At 37.3% G+C, this 17,934-nt stretch overlaps 1 protein-coding gene and 1 long non-coding RNA gene across 7 annotated transcripts; both read right to left on the reverse strand.

Annotated features, from left to right (window-relative positions):
- Positions 1–5,794: 5,794 nt before the first annotated feature.
- On the reverse strand, positions 5,795–7,766 carry LOC140983443 (uncharacterized). The gene is made up of 3 exons (XR_012176429.1): positions 6,986–7,766; positions 6,318–6,430; positions 5,795–6,058 (listed from the first exon to the last, which is right to left on the reverse strand). It is a non-coding gene; the product is annotated as an uncharacterized lncRNA (long non-coding RNA).
- A 242-nt stretch (positions 7,767–8,008) lies between these two features.
- On the reverse strand, positions 8,009–17,683 carry LOC140982306 (U11/U12 small nuclear ribonucleoprotein 65 kDa protein). Of its 6 annotated transcripts, XM_073448780.1 has the most exons (12): positions 17,536–17,683; positions 15,710–15,876; positions 15,373–15,633; positions 15,201–15,282; positions 14,913–15,104; positions 14,286–14,441; positions 14,027–14,197; positions 9,266–9,353; positions 9,024–9,082; positions 8,522–8,565; positions 8,371–8,432; positions 8,009–8,230 (listed from the first exon to the last, which is right to left on the reverse strand). In XM_073448780.1, the coding sequence occupies exons 2-11, from the start codon at positions 15,835–15,837 to the stop codon at positions 8,390–8,392; spliced, it is 1,224 nt and encodes a 407-aa protein (XP_073304881.1). In that variant the 5' UTR covers positions 15,838–15,876; positions 17,536–17,683; the 3' UTR covers positions 8,009–8,230; positions 8,371–8,389. The 6 variants fall into 6 exon arrangements, 5 of the variants coding, with proteins under 5 accessions (XP_073304881.1, XP_073304879.1, XP_073304880.1 ...); XR_012176238.1 differs by lacking the exon at positions 8,522–8,565; XM_073448778.1 differs by lacking the exon at positions 8,522–8,565 and having other exon boundaries at positions 8,371–8,436.
- Positions 17,684–17,934: the final 251 nt, after the last annotated feature.

The raw sequence follows: 17,934 nt of genomic DNA on the forward strand, positions 1-17,934 counted from the left end.
ATGTGGATGACATCATTTTTTGTGCTTCTTCTCAAAAGCATGTTAATGACATTGTTAAATGCATGTCCACCACATTTGAAATGAGCATGGTAGGAGAATTAAGTTTCTTTCTTGGATTGCAAATTAAACAAATGCATGATGGTATTTTTCTGTGTCAATCCAAGTATGCTAAGAATTTGGTAAAGAAATTTTCTGCCGAGAACACTAAACACATGAAAACTCCAATGGGGTTGACTGAAAAAATGTCTAAAGACGATGTTGCCGCAGGTGTTGACAACACCCAGTATAGGAGCATCATAGGCAGTCTTCTTTACTTAAGTGCAAGTCGTCCCGACATCATGTTTAGTGTATGTTTATGTGCCAGGTACCAGGCTGATCCTAAAGTCACTCATTTAAAAGTTGTCAAAAGAATTTTGAGATATATAGCTGGGACAGTTGATTTAGGTTTGGGGTACACAAAAGAAACAAACACCAATTTAGTGGGTTTTAGTGATGCTGACTGGGCTGGAAACCTAGTTGATAGGAAGAGTACCACTGGTGGATGTTTTTATCTTGGTAACAATTGGGTGTCATGGTATAGTAGAAAGCAAAATTGTGTGTCTCTGTCCACTGCGGAATCAGAATATGTTGCAGCTGCTAGTTGCTGCTCACAACTTTTGTGGATGAATCAAATGATTAAAGATTATGGATTCAACAGTGATACCTTAATTGTATACTGTGACAATTCAAGTGCAATTGATATTTCAAAAAATCCAGTACAATACTCTCGAACAAAACACATAGACATTAGACATCATTTTATTCGAGATTTGGTTGAGAAGGGTACAATTCGAATGGAATTTATTGGAACTGACAACCAACTGACTGATATTTTTACAAAACCATTGGATTTTGAGAGATTTTCCAATCTTAGGAAGTCTCTCAGCTTGTGTGCACTATGATCACTCACGGATGTTGTCCATGGTGTTCCAACACCTGAGGACAACACTCAGCATGCATGTGCATTTTATTTTTAGGATGCTAGACATATTGCATTCATCCTGATTTGTGTGAAGTCTGTACAAGTGAAGGATACTGAATGGTGTGCTCTCGGTTGAGAATCAAACTTTCTTACAAAATTTTCTAAAGTGTGGATTATGCTCAATCTAAGTCATTAAGTAGTTGAGGATGTTCTTCTATAACATAATCTTGTCCAATGTGAAAAATGACTTGGAAAAATTTGAGTAATACGGTGAAAAATAGAAAAGAGGAGAAAAATAGAACAAAAAATGTTTAGAAGAAAATGGAAAAAGCTACCTAGAGGAGTCCAATGAAGACCGTTCTTCTAGAGTGGGAGCTACCACTTCTAAGTCAAAATACAGATGGAAAAAGCTACCTAGAGGAGTCCAATGAAGACCGTTCTTCTAGAGTGGGAGCTACCATGTCTGAATTAAAAATGTTCAAGAAAGTTTGAGTCCAAATTGTGAGTGTTGCCAGGAGGTGTTGCCAACACCCAAGTACAGACAGATCACAGTTTGATCACATGCGTGGGTATTTCATTTTTATCATACTTTAGGCATAAATGTAAGTCATTCATTATGATGTTATGTAAATTCATCAAGTCCAGTGGGCTATCAGTTTTTAATTCATGAAATACGAAGGAAAACCTAACCAACTTAATTTTGAAATATCTTGATCTCTAACCGTTTGTGGGGATAATTCGACGTGGTGTTTTATCCTGACTGATTTCTTGAAATGATGATTGCACTGTTTCAGAAAAGTTACCGTTTGGTGAGAGTAAAAACTGGTTTGGTAAGGTGATGTAGTTGCTGCTTAACAAAATGTTACCGTTGGAGGGCTGTGTTTAAATAATTAGGAATGGATGAGGAATAACTTTACCGTTCATTATTTTCCCTCACATTCTAAAATTTCTCCTGCCCTCACTATTCATTTTTTTGCGCAAATTATCCCTGTTCTTCGCGATTTTTTGTGTTCTTCGAACAACTCTACTTCTTTTGCTCTTGATTTCGCAGATGGCTGGCTTCGATCCTCACGACATTAGAAGTGAAATGGCTGCGAGCATGCGTGGAGAGTCACCTGACACAACACCCACCGCCGAAGCAAATGTTGAGGGCCTGGAAATTGTGGTTGTGCCAGGAGAACCAATTCCGCTGGAAATAATCGTCCCTGGTGAACCTGGGAACGAGATCACGGTTGAAAATCCACCAGATTTTGAAGCCCTGAATAAAGCTTTTCCCCCTGCTCCTATGCCCCGAAGGTCAAAGAGACAAGCAGGGTTCGATCCTAACTTTGTTCCAACCAAGAAGCCTTGAGCATCTACCTCCTCAAATCTTCTGGACCCTGATTTCTCATCTGGAGATGACTCCGACGATGATGATTTTGAGTTGGTGGCTCGCCCCAAACCAACTGTTGCTGCAAAGGAACCCAGTTCTACTTTTGATGTTCTAGAACAAAACCCCGTCACAGATTCACAAAATGTTGCAGAAGAAAGATTTTCATGCTGAGCCTGAAGAAGATGAACAATCTCTGGCCGAGTTTCTTGCTCAACTTAAAGAAGTAAAGGCTGCAAAGAAACAAATTTCTAAGGATGATGAACCTAATTCAGAAATGATGAAGGAATTTGAGGAAAATCGGCCTGGAGCTTATGTTGATTCATCTTCATCTTCTGAGTCTGATTTTGAATCTGAGGAACAAGATGATGCTGGAGATATTGACTCTGATGAAAGTGAGTCTTTTGAAGATGTTGCTGATACTGCTGCCGATGTTGAGGTGGATGTTGACAACATCGAGCACAACATTGACTCTGTTGACTATGATCTAAGTAAGTCTTTTTCCTCCAAGTTTTATTCTGAGAATGCGTTGGCATTGTGGCCCCTGTTTATTGAGAGAGAGCTGATTGAGGAGAAAAATATTGATGTTGCTGCATATGAGAAACACAACCTGATTGAGTTTTTAAAGAACCGAAGGTTAATCTCCACTGTCACTACTGCTATGCCCTACTGCCTCCGTGTTGTGTTGGAATTCTACTGCAATCTCCTGAGCAGTGTTGGAGATGAGGACTCGGTGAAGTATGGGAGAGTGTTTGTTCGTGATCGCATCTACGAATTTTCACCTTCTGTGATCAATGCATTCTACAACACTCCTGATGCTGAGGAAATTGATGAGAATCTGGACATAAATGATGTAACCTCTGTGCTCACTGGAGGCCTAATCAAAGTGTTCCCTGATCATCCCAAGAAGTTGAGTGCTGCCAATCTCACTTCTTTGTTCTCTGTGCTGCACAAGACCTCAATTTGGAATTGGACACCGTCAACCAATTCTACTACTGTGACTAGATCTCAGGCCTTGGTGTTGTTTTCTATTGGTACTGGACGTGCCTTTAACTTTGGGAAGCTGGTGTTCAAGACAGCTTTACAATATGCTGAAGGAGACTTCAAGAAAACCAAGCTGTCTTTCCCTTCATTGATTTATGGAATCTTGGAATCTCAAGGTTTCAATAGAGATATTGATGACGATCTCTGTCCTGTCGGAGATCTTCTGAAAATATCTCCTGCTTATTTCAAAGGCAACAGAAAGATTGATCTGCCTTGGCTGAATTCTAGTGTTACTCTAGATGTTGGCAACACTGATGCTACAACATCTGAGCCTGTGCCTGAACCTGCAAAACCACCTCATACAGATGTCCCTCCTACTGGGTTTGTAACACTGTCTATCTCCTACATTCAAGCTCAGATTGCCTATGGTCGACAACAGATTGAAAATGCCAAGAAGACCATTGAACATTATGAAAATCAGGTGGCTGACTATGAGCTTCTGCTGGATGTTGGCGTCCATTCTGGACAAAAAGAGAGAGTAGATACAGCTGACACCAGCGGAACAAAAATGGCTGATGATGATGATGCTGGCAGTAATGAATGAGCGATTTTGAGTTTTAGTTTTCACTTTTCTCTCTTGATGGCTTTAGTATTTTAGTTGCTGTTATTGTTTCTGATCCTAGTTTCTACTGATTAATGAACTGTTTCAATGTTATGATCCGAATATTGCAACATATACCGTACAACATTTGTTTTAACTGTGCTTGTTTTCAGGGGAGGCTTAACTGAAGAATTCAGGGGGAGTCAACAAAAATTTTTTGAGACAATGATGTACTAACTCAGGGGAAGTTAAGCCGTATAACCATTTTTGGGTTGTTTTGTCCAGAAAGGCAAAAAGGGGGAGATTGACAGGAATTTTATTCCTTGAGATATTTTCCTTTTTAATATCATTAATGTTATGCCTTTCTAGACATGAGTATAATCTCGAATTTATGATAAGATCTCGTGTAGATATAATATTTGATATGATCTCGTGTAGATTTAATATTTGATATGAGACTATGATTGAGGAGATATCATAATATCTTTAAGATATGATATCCTTGTTTTAGAGATGTTGTTTCCTAATGAAATCGGTTTTCCATGTTTTAATAGGACTCAAAAGAGAAGTTAATCGTAGAGAAAGTGATATATAAGAAAAACAAGTCTTGAGAGACGGAGCGGACGAAGAGTTTTTGAGATCGAAGCAATCTCGTGCCATTGTTAAAGTGTTGCTGAGAAGTGCTGACAACACCTGAAAACAACGCCTAATCACTGTTTTGATTAGTGTGTCGATTCTCAGTTGATGCATCCTCTATATATTGGTTATACGGTTTGTTAGAGGTTTAGGATGCAAATTGTTTACTCGCCTTGATAAGGGAGTTGTTTTATTCTTTCACTAGTATTGGTTTTTGTAAACTTACGAGTGTTTCTAGTGAATTAATTTTTGCCCTGAGGCACCGCGCAAGTATTTTATACTTGTGCATAATTTCTATCTTGTCTCTCGTATTGTTATCATTCCAGTTACGTGTTAATGTGTTAAACTATAATTTCCGTTGCATGTTGTCGTGGGTGTTACAACACCTACGCACAACACCTATATTCTGATACACATAACACTCACCCTCATCATGTTCAAACTGTGGAAACGAAACTTTCAGGTTTGAAACCGTGGGTGATGGAGTGACTGCTTATCTCCAACCTGATAATGATTTGGAAGTAGAACTCAACTTGCCATCAGCACGGAGCGGGCATGCTCCTATTCCTGCCGGGCGAGCAAATGCGCAGGTAAATTTCACATTCCTTGTCCTCGTTGCGACAATAGAACAATGATTTTCCCATTGTTGAGAGGGAAACATAATTATTGAGTCAATTACTTGCTCGCACTCAAATGATATTTAACAATGTTGGAGGAATTAATTTACATTGTCGAATGGTTTGTTTCTTTTTGCTGTAGTTATCTCTAAAGGACTCATCGCCAGTCGAAGATAACTGATTTTTTTATGTCTGACAGGGTGAGGATGAATTAGGTTTGCCAGCTGTTCCTCGAGATTCACTCTGAGGTTAGAGAAGATTATGATGTCGATTCGTGTTTATAAGACAACCAAGTGGTGTTGTATTTTCTTTATAGGTCAAATGGATTGTAAAGATTCATTTAGTAACTTGTGTATGCCGATGAATGTATTTTGTAATTGCTTTGCTGAATAAAATACGACTCCGGGAAAGGGTAAAAATTGCTTTAAGTGCTGTCTTAAAACTCAAATTCACGTTGTAATATTAATGGTCCAAGTTCTTCTGAACTATGATTATCATAAGGCAAGTGGGTATGTGAATCCATTACCACACTACTCAATAGTCAATTCTAAAATGCAAGGATTAAAGCATAAAATATCATTTAAATGATTAATACTACAAATTTTTTCTTAAAAAAATACATAAAAGTAGCATGCAAGGAGGGAGGTACAAATGTAGGGGAAGATGTATGACATTACAAATAAACTTTTTAAATTATTTTCATAAGAAAATGGATGAAACAAAATTACGAAGCAAGACATAGTGATCGAGCGCTGATAACCGACACCACACAGACACTGGGAACAAATTACCATCCCATAACAAGGTTGGTTGATCTTGTCGATCTACTCAAGATATGGAGAGAAAACTGTCGAAACTTCTTGGTATACTGGCTTCTTGAAATCCACCGCCTGTCAACAAAATTTTAGGAGAACATTCAATTTGACATTCCGGCGAGAGGTCATTGAGATGCTAATACTCTCATGCTAGATCCAAGTATCCAATTTTAATTTCTCCATATGGAGAGTGCTTTTTTTTTTTAATCGAGAGTGCACTTTTTTCTGTGATAGTCACATGTGCAAATCAAACTTCGGACCATTGGATCTAGCAAGAATTCAACCTGCACGAGAATAGTCATTTCACAGTTTTAAGGTTCAAAAGAAAACTAACAAGATCGACAATTTGTTGTGGCCACAACCATGACCTTCAACAAACTTGCCTTCTCAGTCCCATCACCTGACAGATAGATCTCTTCGTCCTGTCCAGTAAATATTAAAAGAAACCTGTAGTAACACAAGTTATCAGTATTTGGTCAAGACTATGACCAGAATATCATTCTGAGAAGTACAAAAGTAAAGGGTGAGAACAGTGTAACCAGCAATGGCATGAGTGATCCACTTCAATACCAAAACTACATTGGCCAGGCCATTTTCTCTGTGTATTTACCATTTCGTTTTCACTTATCAGACACTCAATATTAGTCTCTTGATCGCTCTCTATAATCTAGTAGTCTAGAATAGTTTAATTGGATGAGCTTCACCGATGCCATCATTATTGGATCTCTCATATACTAGAAGTTCCTTTTCTTGAGTAATTTATTAAAAAAGGAGGTGTTTCGAGTTTACAAATTATTAGGATCGTATCTATGAATCCCTATCCGTTCACAGGGAAAATAAAAAAGGTACAGATTTGAATCTAAGGTCTACTTCGATCCAAAAATTGGGAATGAAAAATGCAACTTAATTGATGGTATACTGATTAACCCTGAAAGCAGGAGCATAAAGAGCCCACAGTTCACAATTGAGTTTATGATAGTTCGAGTAAGCAGAAGTGCTTACCATTTCTGTGCCTGACCTTTCCAGTCTGAACCAACTGCTGCTTAAGTCTTTCCCTGACTTCTGGAGGGAAATCATATGTTAACCAATATGGCACCTGAAGATGGAATTGTCTTTCAAGACTAGCTCAATGATGCATTACGGCGTAAAGAACATTAAAAAGGGGAAGGGCCCAGAATTTTTCCATTTGGAGATATCCATAGAATAAAAAGCTTCCATTTTGCAGGAACAAGACTCCTTTCTTATTTCTCTGTTTAACTTCCTCAATGCCCTTACTTGAAAATGTCGAAGAGAAAATAATTAACCCTCCAAACACTCATACTGCAATATACTGTGTGATTGAACTTCTAGCAACTGTGTTGAAGAAATTTTTTTGCTAAATGTAATCAAAGCTCCCACGTAAACTAGTATCAATTCCACAGCTAGTAGTGAGAACCTAACATCGTCAACAGTAAATAGAAAATGTATACAGTTTGATACCAATCTCTTCCAAAGCTGTAAAGGTGTTACAAAAGTGCACCACAAGCCCAGTAAAAAAACTTTATTGACATTGTTTTCTTCGGTAACCTCGAGGTGGGTTTTCCATGGATAACGAAAATGGAATGAATTTATTTGGATTTGGAAAGCTGCGCGTGCGTAGGAGGAAAAGAGAAGCTGGAACTGCATGAAGGGAATGAACGAAAGGTCGAGTATAAGCCATAACGCTCCCTTACTTTGCCTTCCTTCTAGCGAGGATATGTAATTACTAAAATGCCCTTCCAAACCTCTTTTTCCCATTGTTCTCCACATATTATTCGATTTATATTATTATATATAATTATTTTTATCATATAACAACAAATGTGATTTAATAATCATATTAATTATTACAAATTTTCTAGATTTTTTACAAATACAGAGTTACTTAGATTTTGTATTAATTATTATTATTTTATTTTTAAGTAGGAAAATTATTACTTTTTAAACATGCGGAACATGTGTGTAGTTTAGTTTGATGATGGAAACGATGATTTTTAATTCCAAGGATGAGTAAAGTGATTAGGTTGTGTTGTGTATAAGAATATTTGGCCCTTGAAAGTGAATACATTATATGATGATGCTGATGTATACAACATCGATCCAAATTTAAAGAATATGGAGTATCAAGTGTTAATTGTTGCTCTCTACAGAAGGCTTGGCAGAAGTAGGACTCCTCCCAAATTGGAGAACAATAGGCTTGCCTTTAAATACATATCCATTTGCTGCATTCTGCAAAAGACCATGTACACAATTGATTCAACCTCCAATCTAGGAAAACAAAATCCCCATTTTCCAAAAGGTCTATAAGATAAAGCCAATCACAAATGAAAGGAAAGAAAGATAGTAACTTTCAGTGCCACAAAACATACCAGTGCATTACGAGCAAGTTCAACAGTTGGGAATGTAACAAATGCTTGGCCCCTCATTCTGCCTTCCTAAAAGCAGAGGTGGTATAACACTTCAGTTGCAAGTACATTTAAATATAACAGATGGTATCTTGCATTTTACTAGGTTGGAAACTCTCCAAGAGCATGGTGTAAACCTTTGCGCCCCACATATGTAATCTGTCAATCATCAGGTGGTGCACTTTTCATAGCAAGTTTGCAAACTCCAAGACACCACTAATAATCTATCCATTAATTCACCTTTGGTATATTTTATGCATAAGGTAAAATTATGGATCTTCTCCCATCTGACGTCATTTAGTTACGGAAGCCAGAACGTGTGCTTAAACTTCTAAGGTAAAAATCTAGTGGAAGTGCTTCCATCATTGTTCTTGTCATTGAATACCGAATGTTTCACTTCTACACAAAACAGTAAGCATTATCTCTGACACACATAACCAGAACCTTAGACATGTACGAATGGCTGGTAAGCTCTAAGACCATAGCTTTTTTTTTTCCACTTTGATGGGGGGGGGGGTGTTAAGGGTGGAAATTTACAAAAATAGCATATGCTTAAAATACAAAAATAGGTAGATATTTTTTGGGTTGCCAGTCCAGAGAGAGTAAGATAATTTCACCTGCATCAATTTAATAACTAGACTGGACTTAGCTTCGTCAATGTTTCCAAAAAATGATCCTGTAGCAAGTTAAGAAATTACTCTAAAGTGAAAATTCGTTAGACAAAAATCAAACAGAAAAATACAAAGTATCAAAGTTTTTTTCTTTCATCATATTTATTACAATAACTATGGCGGAATGCGCACACAACAAATTTAATGAAAGACAAATAAGCTAGATAAAAAGGCATTTCAAAACTCACCAAATATAAAGCAGAAGTCGTCAACAACTACATCTTTAGCCAAGTTCTTCACGTACAAAACAGGAGTAGGATCCCCAGTAGTATAATTCTGTTGGAGGGAAAAAAAAGTACAAAAGGTAAAATGTTCATCAATCTCGATGAACCTTTCAAAGAATAAGCCAGGGAAGTAACAACAATCATATCAAATTGAAGATTTTTGCACACATCTAATCAAAAGTATCTTCCTGTAAATGTCATTTCTAGGAATTTTCATGCCCCAACAGACTCTGTTGTAATTCTATTATTTTTGCACCCACCTCCCATCAGTTGTGACTTGTGCCGTTAAGGAATGCAGTAAATAGAGGAAAAGTGGATGTCTTAATGCCCAGGAAAGTGCCACACGGAGAAAAATAGTAGAACATGTGGACACCATTCCTTATTGTTTTCCATACCGAAGAAAATAGAATTAACTCGTCTAATATATTTCAAAACCATCGTAAAGAGTTTTTCCTTTGGGCGAAATTACATTGTCTATAGCATTCAAATTAAATTCATGTGCAATTGCATAACTATCAATCTTCTTATTTTTTACTAGTCCCAAGTGGGTGCTTGAAGACAATCTAATATCTAAATACAAGATAAAGTCTCTAAAATACATCTGCTAATCTGTCAAACACACATAAGTCTTTTATAAAAACCATTAAAACGAGTAGCTATACAAGGCAATCTTCAGGTTTTTTTTGTAAGAAAAGAAATTTTATTAAATATTAAAAGGGTTTTAAATACATAAATGTTGAACAATATCCAAACCAAATCAACAATACACAAAAGTTCAATCTCTCAGTAAATCTCGAAACATTCTTAAATTCTACATGAGATTCAATCCAAGTAGTTATTTTAATCTTTGATCTTTTCCCAACACTCTTCATCTGTGTCTTCAAAATTCTTTTATTTCTCTCTAGTCACACAGACCGACAAATGTCATGAACTACAACTCTCCAAAAAAATTTGTCCCTCGTACCGAGAAACTGTCCAAGATCTTTAATGAATAAATCTCGCGTCGATTTTGGCACCACCCAAACCAATCTCAATTCTTCCAAAGCCTTAGCCCACAATCCACTTGTGAAAGTACAATAAATCAACATGAGGTCTTGACTTTCCGTCACCTTCCAACACAGCACGCACCAATTAGGGCATAGAGCATACGTAGGTCATCTATTTTACATCATCTCAGAGGTCGGTAATTTACTAAGAACCGTCGTCCACAAAACTAGCAGAATCTTGGTTGGAATCGGAATCTTCCAAATGACATTAAAAAACGGAAAGACGGGGAAGCGGCTCTTGGAAAAGAAGGAATCAAATAATGACTTAACTGAAAAAAGACCTGAAGGATCCACATCCCACACCCGGACATCATCTACCCCTTCAATCAATCTGATCCTCTCTAAAACTCCTAATAATGAACTCAATCCCTCAATGCTCTCCGAAAATGCAGGTCCGGTGAATGGGAAAAGGACGAATTCTCAAACAAAGCAAAATAAGATATAGGTAAATTATGAGGAAAGCTGAAATAAAGATGGATGAAAATCCCGGAAGGAAGAACTTCTCCCCCCCCCCCCACCACTTGTCCTCCCAGAACCTAATTCTAGTCCCCCTCTAACCACTGATCTCACTAGTAGATGAAAAATCGTACAAGATCTAAAAATAAAATTCCATAGGCATCTGAACGTACCATTCTCTTGTAACTCATATTTACTCACTATAATTTTCTTCCAGGACAAAGCCTTGTTTCCCAAACAAATGTTCCCAATTCCCAAACCCCATCTCTTTTTTGGTCTTCAAATCTGCTCCAAGCAACCAGATGACAATGTGCTTCACCCTCACTTCCATCCCAAAGGAAATTCCTCATAATCTTCTCTATCGCATCCATTACGCCCTTTATTACCCTAAAAATATACATAAAGTACATCGGCTAAGCATTCAAAATGGTTGCAATCAATGTTAACCTTCCCCCTCTTGACAGAAATGATTTCTTCCAACTTGCCAATATCTTTGATAGCTGACTCATGATCAATTCCCAAAATGATTGTTTCAAAGGATTGATTACCTCCTAAAGGCTACCCCAAATATTTAATTGGTCATTTCTCCCTACCACATCCGATTTGTTTGGCTAACTCATCCACTTCTTCTTCGCAGTTTAAACCCAACAAAGCACTCTTCTCCCAATTGATTCTTAGCCCTGACATTTCACAAAACGACCTCATTTCGTCCACCAAAAATCTGATATGTTCCTTCTTCTTAACAAAAAACAGTGTGTCATCCGCAAACTGAATATGCAATATCTCAAACCTTTCTCGACCCACCTCCAAACCTCTAATTAAGTTCGAGGCCTTTGACTTGTCAATCAATCTCCCAACACATCCACTACCAGATTAAACAAAAATAGGGATACAAGGTCTTTTTGTTTAAGCCCTCTATTTGCTTGAAATTTACCCAATGGTCTCCTATTAATCATAATCGAAAACGATACATTCGACACAAAACCTTGTATCCATCTTCTCCATCTGTCTCCAAATCCTTTATCCCTTAATACAAAATCCAGAAAATTCCATTCAACATTATCATATGCTTTTTCAAAATAAATTTTAAAAACCCACTTTTTTTTCTTATTCGACCTTTCTTCTTCCACTAACTCATTCGCAATAAGACAACGATCAAGTATTTGTCATCCCTCGATGAATGCATTCCAAAATTCTGATATTGTATATGACAATACTTTCTTTATCGTTGCATTTAACACTTTAGCTACGATCTTATATAGACTAGTAGTAAGGCTAATAAGCATAAAATCTTTGACCTTGATCGAATCCTGTTTTTTGGGAATCAAACATATATATGTCTCATTGGTAATACCATTAATAACACCATCTTCGTAGAATTCACTGAAAACCTTCATTAAATCACCTTTAACAACTTCTCAACAATTTTCAAAAAGCACCAAGGTAAATCCATCCGGCTCTGGGGACCTTACATCTGTCACACTCAAACACTGCCTTCTTGACCTCGTCTTCTAAAAATGGTTTCTCAAGCTCTAAACCTATCTCGTCTTTAGGTTCTTCCTAACCATGGAGTAAAAATTCAACTTCACAACTATTTCTCAAGTCCCGACCATCATCTTCGATCCCACATACTACTGAATATAGAATTTGAAGGATCATGATTTTCCTATCTATTCTTATTTATATGTTAAAAACTTTTAATGTGTCCATTTTGTTTTTGCTGCACCAAATTACATTCTGGATGTTGGAATCAGGTTTCTAAAATGCTGAGAAGAAGACTAATCTAAGTTAATCATGCTAACTTTCGAAAGAAGATAATGAAAAGCAAGGATAGCAGGGGTTGTTTTCACACTTGACCTCTTGGTGCTCACTTATTGATAATAGTTCAAACTCAATCTTTTTTTTATAAGAAACAATATTACACTGATTAAAAATAATAATTGCTAAAAGCGGACCAGATGTCCATATGAAACAATGTGAGATCCATAGTAAACATAGATTTACATAATATCATACCCCAATTCCTATACAAATATGAGACCACTAACAATTTGAACTCTACATTTCTCGAACTCCAGAATGAAACCCTAAATTTAATCTTGTCCCTACACTCCTCAATCGAGTCTTCTTAATCTTCAAAAATCCTCATTTTTTCTCTCCATCCACACAGACCAACTCAAATAGTGCACCACCACATCCCAAAAATTTTTACCCCTCCTCCGCAAATCACGACCGAGATCCGCCGCGAATAAATCTCACGTTAGATCTCAGAGATACCCAATCAAGCCGAACTCCGCCAATGCTTTGAACCAAAGACAGCGTGAAAAAGGACAATGGATGATCAAATGATCCTAAGCCTCCAGCTCATGCCGACATAACACACACCAATTTAGACAAATAGAACATGAAAGAAACCTTTTTGCAACATTTCAGACGCTGATAATTTCTCAAGCACTACAATCTACAGGAATACTTGCACCTTGGATGGAATAGACGCTTTCCAAATTGCTTGAGAAAGAGAAAAATATGGATATCTAAAATCTGAAAAGAAAGACTCGAAGAAAATTTTTACTGAAAACTGCCATGAAGAATCCCAAACCCACTCCCTAATGTCTTCCGCTCCTTCGATCAAGCTGACCCTATCTAAGGATTCGATCAAGGAACTTAACTCAACTGCCTCATCATCCTTGAGATCCCGCTGAAAATAAAAATTTCAAGAGAGAGTGGAATGATTGGATGAAAAATTGAATTGTGCCTAGTAAGAAATAGGATGATTATGGACCATCGAAATCTGGAATAAAGACGCGAAGATACTGAAAAGAGGAATTCTCCCACCATCTGTCTTCCCAAAACCTAATATTTTACCTAATCTTTAGTCAAAAAACTGATGTCAAAATAACTAATATGAACAATGCCATTAGTTAGTATTATAGTATTTAAGAATTGACATTATGGAATAGTTGGTAAATATTTTTCAATATCATCATAATCACCTCATGCACTAACAAAACATAAAATTTATGTGTTGAACCAGTTTGCATTGAATAAGGTCAATGGACAGAGCACAAATACAAAAAACATACATAAAACAGTTAGATTTATCAGCTACAGTAACAAAATCCTAGTTGGAACTTAGTAGTGTTGATACCAGTCTAATAACTAAGGGGAAAAGGAAGTAAAATCATAATTGATTGATCAACGGGTAGAAGAACATATTTGATACCTTAAACCTAGGAAGTGATAAAATTTCCTCCGGAGGCAATTTTCCACTTTCTAGTTCCTCTAGTGTAGCATAATGTTGCTGATCAGAATTCCCTTGGGTTGTCTCTTGCAATTCCATGATGTTATCATCATCCTTTTTATCAGGTCGAATATGCTTTGGTGCTATTCGTATCTACAAACATATAGGCTCTCTATAAATTACAAAATGTCTTTAAAAGAAGACCATGTTACAATAAAGTGAAGAGGTCAAATGGTGAAACCTGCATTATAGGGTTGTTTTTTTTAAGTATTGGCTTCTCTTTTGGCAATAAGGCAGCTGGTTTCAATCCAACAGTTTCGTGAGCCACATCCTTATTTACAGCAGGGCCAACGATAGGTTGTCTCTTGATACGCTTTCGCTTAGGCATTCTCTCTCCCTGCACTTCATAAATCATTACAAACACACAATTGGCACCTGCCAAAATGGCATGCCATGCAGAAAAACAGCCATACCAGTAAGTACTCTCATGACTGATAGAAGATTTTCAAAATTCAACCAAAAGGTTCAGAACCCAAATGGGCTAAATGACCTAAATCTGAAATGATTGTAGTGATGTTTCCACGTTGAGCGAATCAAGCATCTCTTTCCAAGTAATAAATGCATGAAGCCCTAAACTGCTTATGTTGAGATCAACAAAAGGCATCATGAATACAGGTTTTAATACCATTCACTACTGGTAATCATTATCATGATCTTTGAACAAAAAATACAGAAAACAGGAAAAATGCTCTTAATCTTAAGCTTTCCAAAAGTGTTTTGCAGTAAATGATAGCCCAAAAACCTCTTCTCGATTACATAAAACTCAGTAAATTGGAAAGTATATAAAAAGAACAGACAAAAGTATAACCTCATCTGAGGACTCCATTTCTGACTCGCTGCCTGATAAATCTACAATGTTAGTTTCTGAGGATAATGGAGGAGGAGGAGGGTAATGTGGTGGTGAAGGAGGAGGAACAGGCACGGACACTGGTAGAGGAGGAGTAGGCAGTGCCTTTCGAAATGGAGCCGGAATATTCATTTTGTTCATCAAATGCAAAACCTGTATTGATGAATGAAAAAGGAATAGCAGGAGAAAATGCAAAATGGAATATGAATTAAAAGGAAGAAAACAAAAAGGCGTAAAACTACATGTGACCTGTGTATAAAAGCGGGGAACAGCAATGAGAGCGTTGACAATGTTGGTCAGAATATGACCATCAGGTGGTGGGTATGCATATCTAAGCGAACCCAGAGGAGCTATGGTTAGAACTAGAAGATATACTGTAAGTGACATGAAACTAATCAGGAATGTCGAAAATGGGACATACTCGAAGTGGGGAGGAAATGGATAGTCGACACCAAGTTTTTCAGCAATGGGTTCGCTTGGCCGTCTAAACCCATCAGAAGAACCTTGGGAAAGAGTATATGTGACTTCCTTCCTGCCGTGTTGAATGTCGGTATTTTCAGCCACCGTGCGAGCTCTCTCAACTGACAAAGATTTACCAAGAAAATGCAACCCGTGGAGGTGTTTCTGAGCATGAGACGCGAAAGATTCGTTCTTGAAATCAAGAAAAGCACAATTTTTCACCCTGCGAAAACAATTACAGAAAGAAATCAAGACATTGAACTGGAAAACTTGAGACAAACGATTGATCGATGACCAACCTCGCGGGGCGGACAGAAGAAGCACCATAGTGAGAGAAGAGTCTCGAAAGAATGTCATCGGGAATTGCCTCAGGAAGATGGCGAACCAACAGGGTTACCGCCCTTTCTTTTTCTATCAGCTCCGCCATCCGGAAAGGGTACAATTAGGCCACTGAACCGCTTCACACCTACATAAACAAATAAATTAATTTTACTTTCTTTAATTAAATAATTTAAAAATAACAAAATATAAAAAAAATTAACATTTATAAGCTTTTTCACAAAAAAAAAATTTATAAGCTTGCTAAGGAGCCGAGCAGAGGTAATCATGATGGTGTTTGGCCGGTTTTTTCGTACTGTTACCTTGTCGTGCTATTCAAACTCAAAAAGGTTTGGATCACTTATCAAAGGTTTATGGATCATGTGTTTAAAGAGCATATCGGAAAGAATATCAAAATATAAGTGGATGACATTATGATCAAGACTAAGATGATCGATCACTTCATTCCCGAACTAGAACAGATTTTTCACACTTGGTGAATATAGATTGAAGCTAAACCCAAACAAGTGCATATTGAGTGCACAAAGAGGAAAATTCTTAGGATATATGGTACAATGAGAGGAATAGAGACCAACCCGGAGAAATTGCAGGCCTTAGCCTCGATGAGCTCTCCTTGTAATATTCAGGAAGTTCAAAATTTAACAAGAATGATAGCTATCATGGCACGATTCATAGCCAGGTCGGTTGATCGGAGCTTCTTTTTCTTTAAAGTGTTCCGCAAAACCAAAAATTTTGTATTGAATGAGCAGAGTGAGGGGACATTTCAAGAACTAAAAGCACACTTAAAAGAAATACTGGTCCTCAACAAACTAGTTCGGGGAGAAGGTTTGCTTATCTACTTATCAGTAACACCCCGAGCTGCCAGTTCGGTCCTCGTCAAGAAAGAGGGAACAGCCCACCAGCCTGTTTATTTTGTTAGCCACGCTATGAAGGGGTCGGAGCTCAATTACACCGCTCAAGAAAAATTAGCTCTGACTTTGTTCATTACAACAAGAAAGTTGAGGCCTTACTTTCTGTCACACTCCATCACGGTCCTCACACATAGCACCCTGGGAAGAATTGTTACCCACCCAGATGCTTCAGGAAGATTGATCAAATCAGTGACCGAACTCAATGAGTATGATATCAAGTATGAGCCTCGAACAGCAATAAAAGCACATGCCCTAGTCGATTTACTTACAGAGAGACTGTACAACTACAACAAGAATAACAACGGAAGATATATGCGGACGGATCTTCTTGTCAAATGGGAAGTGGAGTCTGCATTGGGAGAACGTAAACAATATTTAACAAACTTTACCAAACATTGCCCAAGTTCTCACACATTTTGTCGATGTTAGAGCTAAAAAACAGAAATGTTAATTTTGCTTTCAAAATTTAATCAAGTTCAACTTATGCATCGTATCAAAAACCAATCTTAAAACAGCTTCTACTTAACAATAAAAATAGAATAACGCGACTGTAATTTTTTCCAAATAATTCTTTGTCCAAACTCAATCATTTTTTCGACCAAATCAGAAACTTAAATGATGGCAAACAGACAAAGATTAGGTAAGCAAGTAAAAAACACAAATTAAAGCCCGTTTCGTCATATAGAAAATGCTATATACATCTGTGCAAAAAGAAAAACAAAGTTTTCAAGTACATAGAGACAGCATAAAAATCAAATCAGATGTAGGTAACATCAATGAAATCCGTTTCTATATAGAATAAAATCAAAGGAAATTGATGGTAAAGTTCCATCAAGGGATTGCAGAAGCTGAGAGAAAGTGGAAGTGTAACTAACCATGTTGTTTATAAAGGACTCGAATAAGGACAGCAGCGTCCGACTACGGTGGCGCTGAATTCTCCGCCGTCTTGCTTCTGCAATGAAACTGCAGACTCGAGCGCTAAAAACCAAATGCAGACTTAGAAACCCTCGCAACAAATATGGTATTATATGGTGCCCACTATCGGCCCACTATACTGATGATAAATAATTAACTATCATATGGGCCTTAAGATGAGGCCCAAATATCGAAACCCGTTTGAATAATTACTTTTTGGGATAATTATTTGATTAATCAATCTTTTATGTCACTATCCTGTTTTCATCCTCCGTTTTCCAATTGACCTGATTTGGTCCTCTATTTTGCGTCTGGTTTTCGCACTTGATTCTTCCGTCAAATTAGGTGTTCACATGGAC

This window comes from Primulina huaijiensis, chromosome 8 (genome assembly GCF_012295235.1).
Source record: "Primulina huaijiensis isolate GDHJ02 chromosome 8, ASM1229523v2, whole genome shotgun sequence".
In the NCBI taxonomy this organism is placed as follows: Eukaryota; Viridiplantae; Streptophyta; class Magnoliopsida; order Lamiales; family Gesneriaceae; genus Primulina; species Primulina huaijiensis.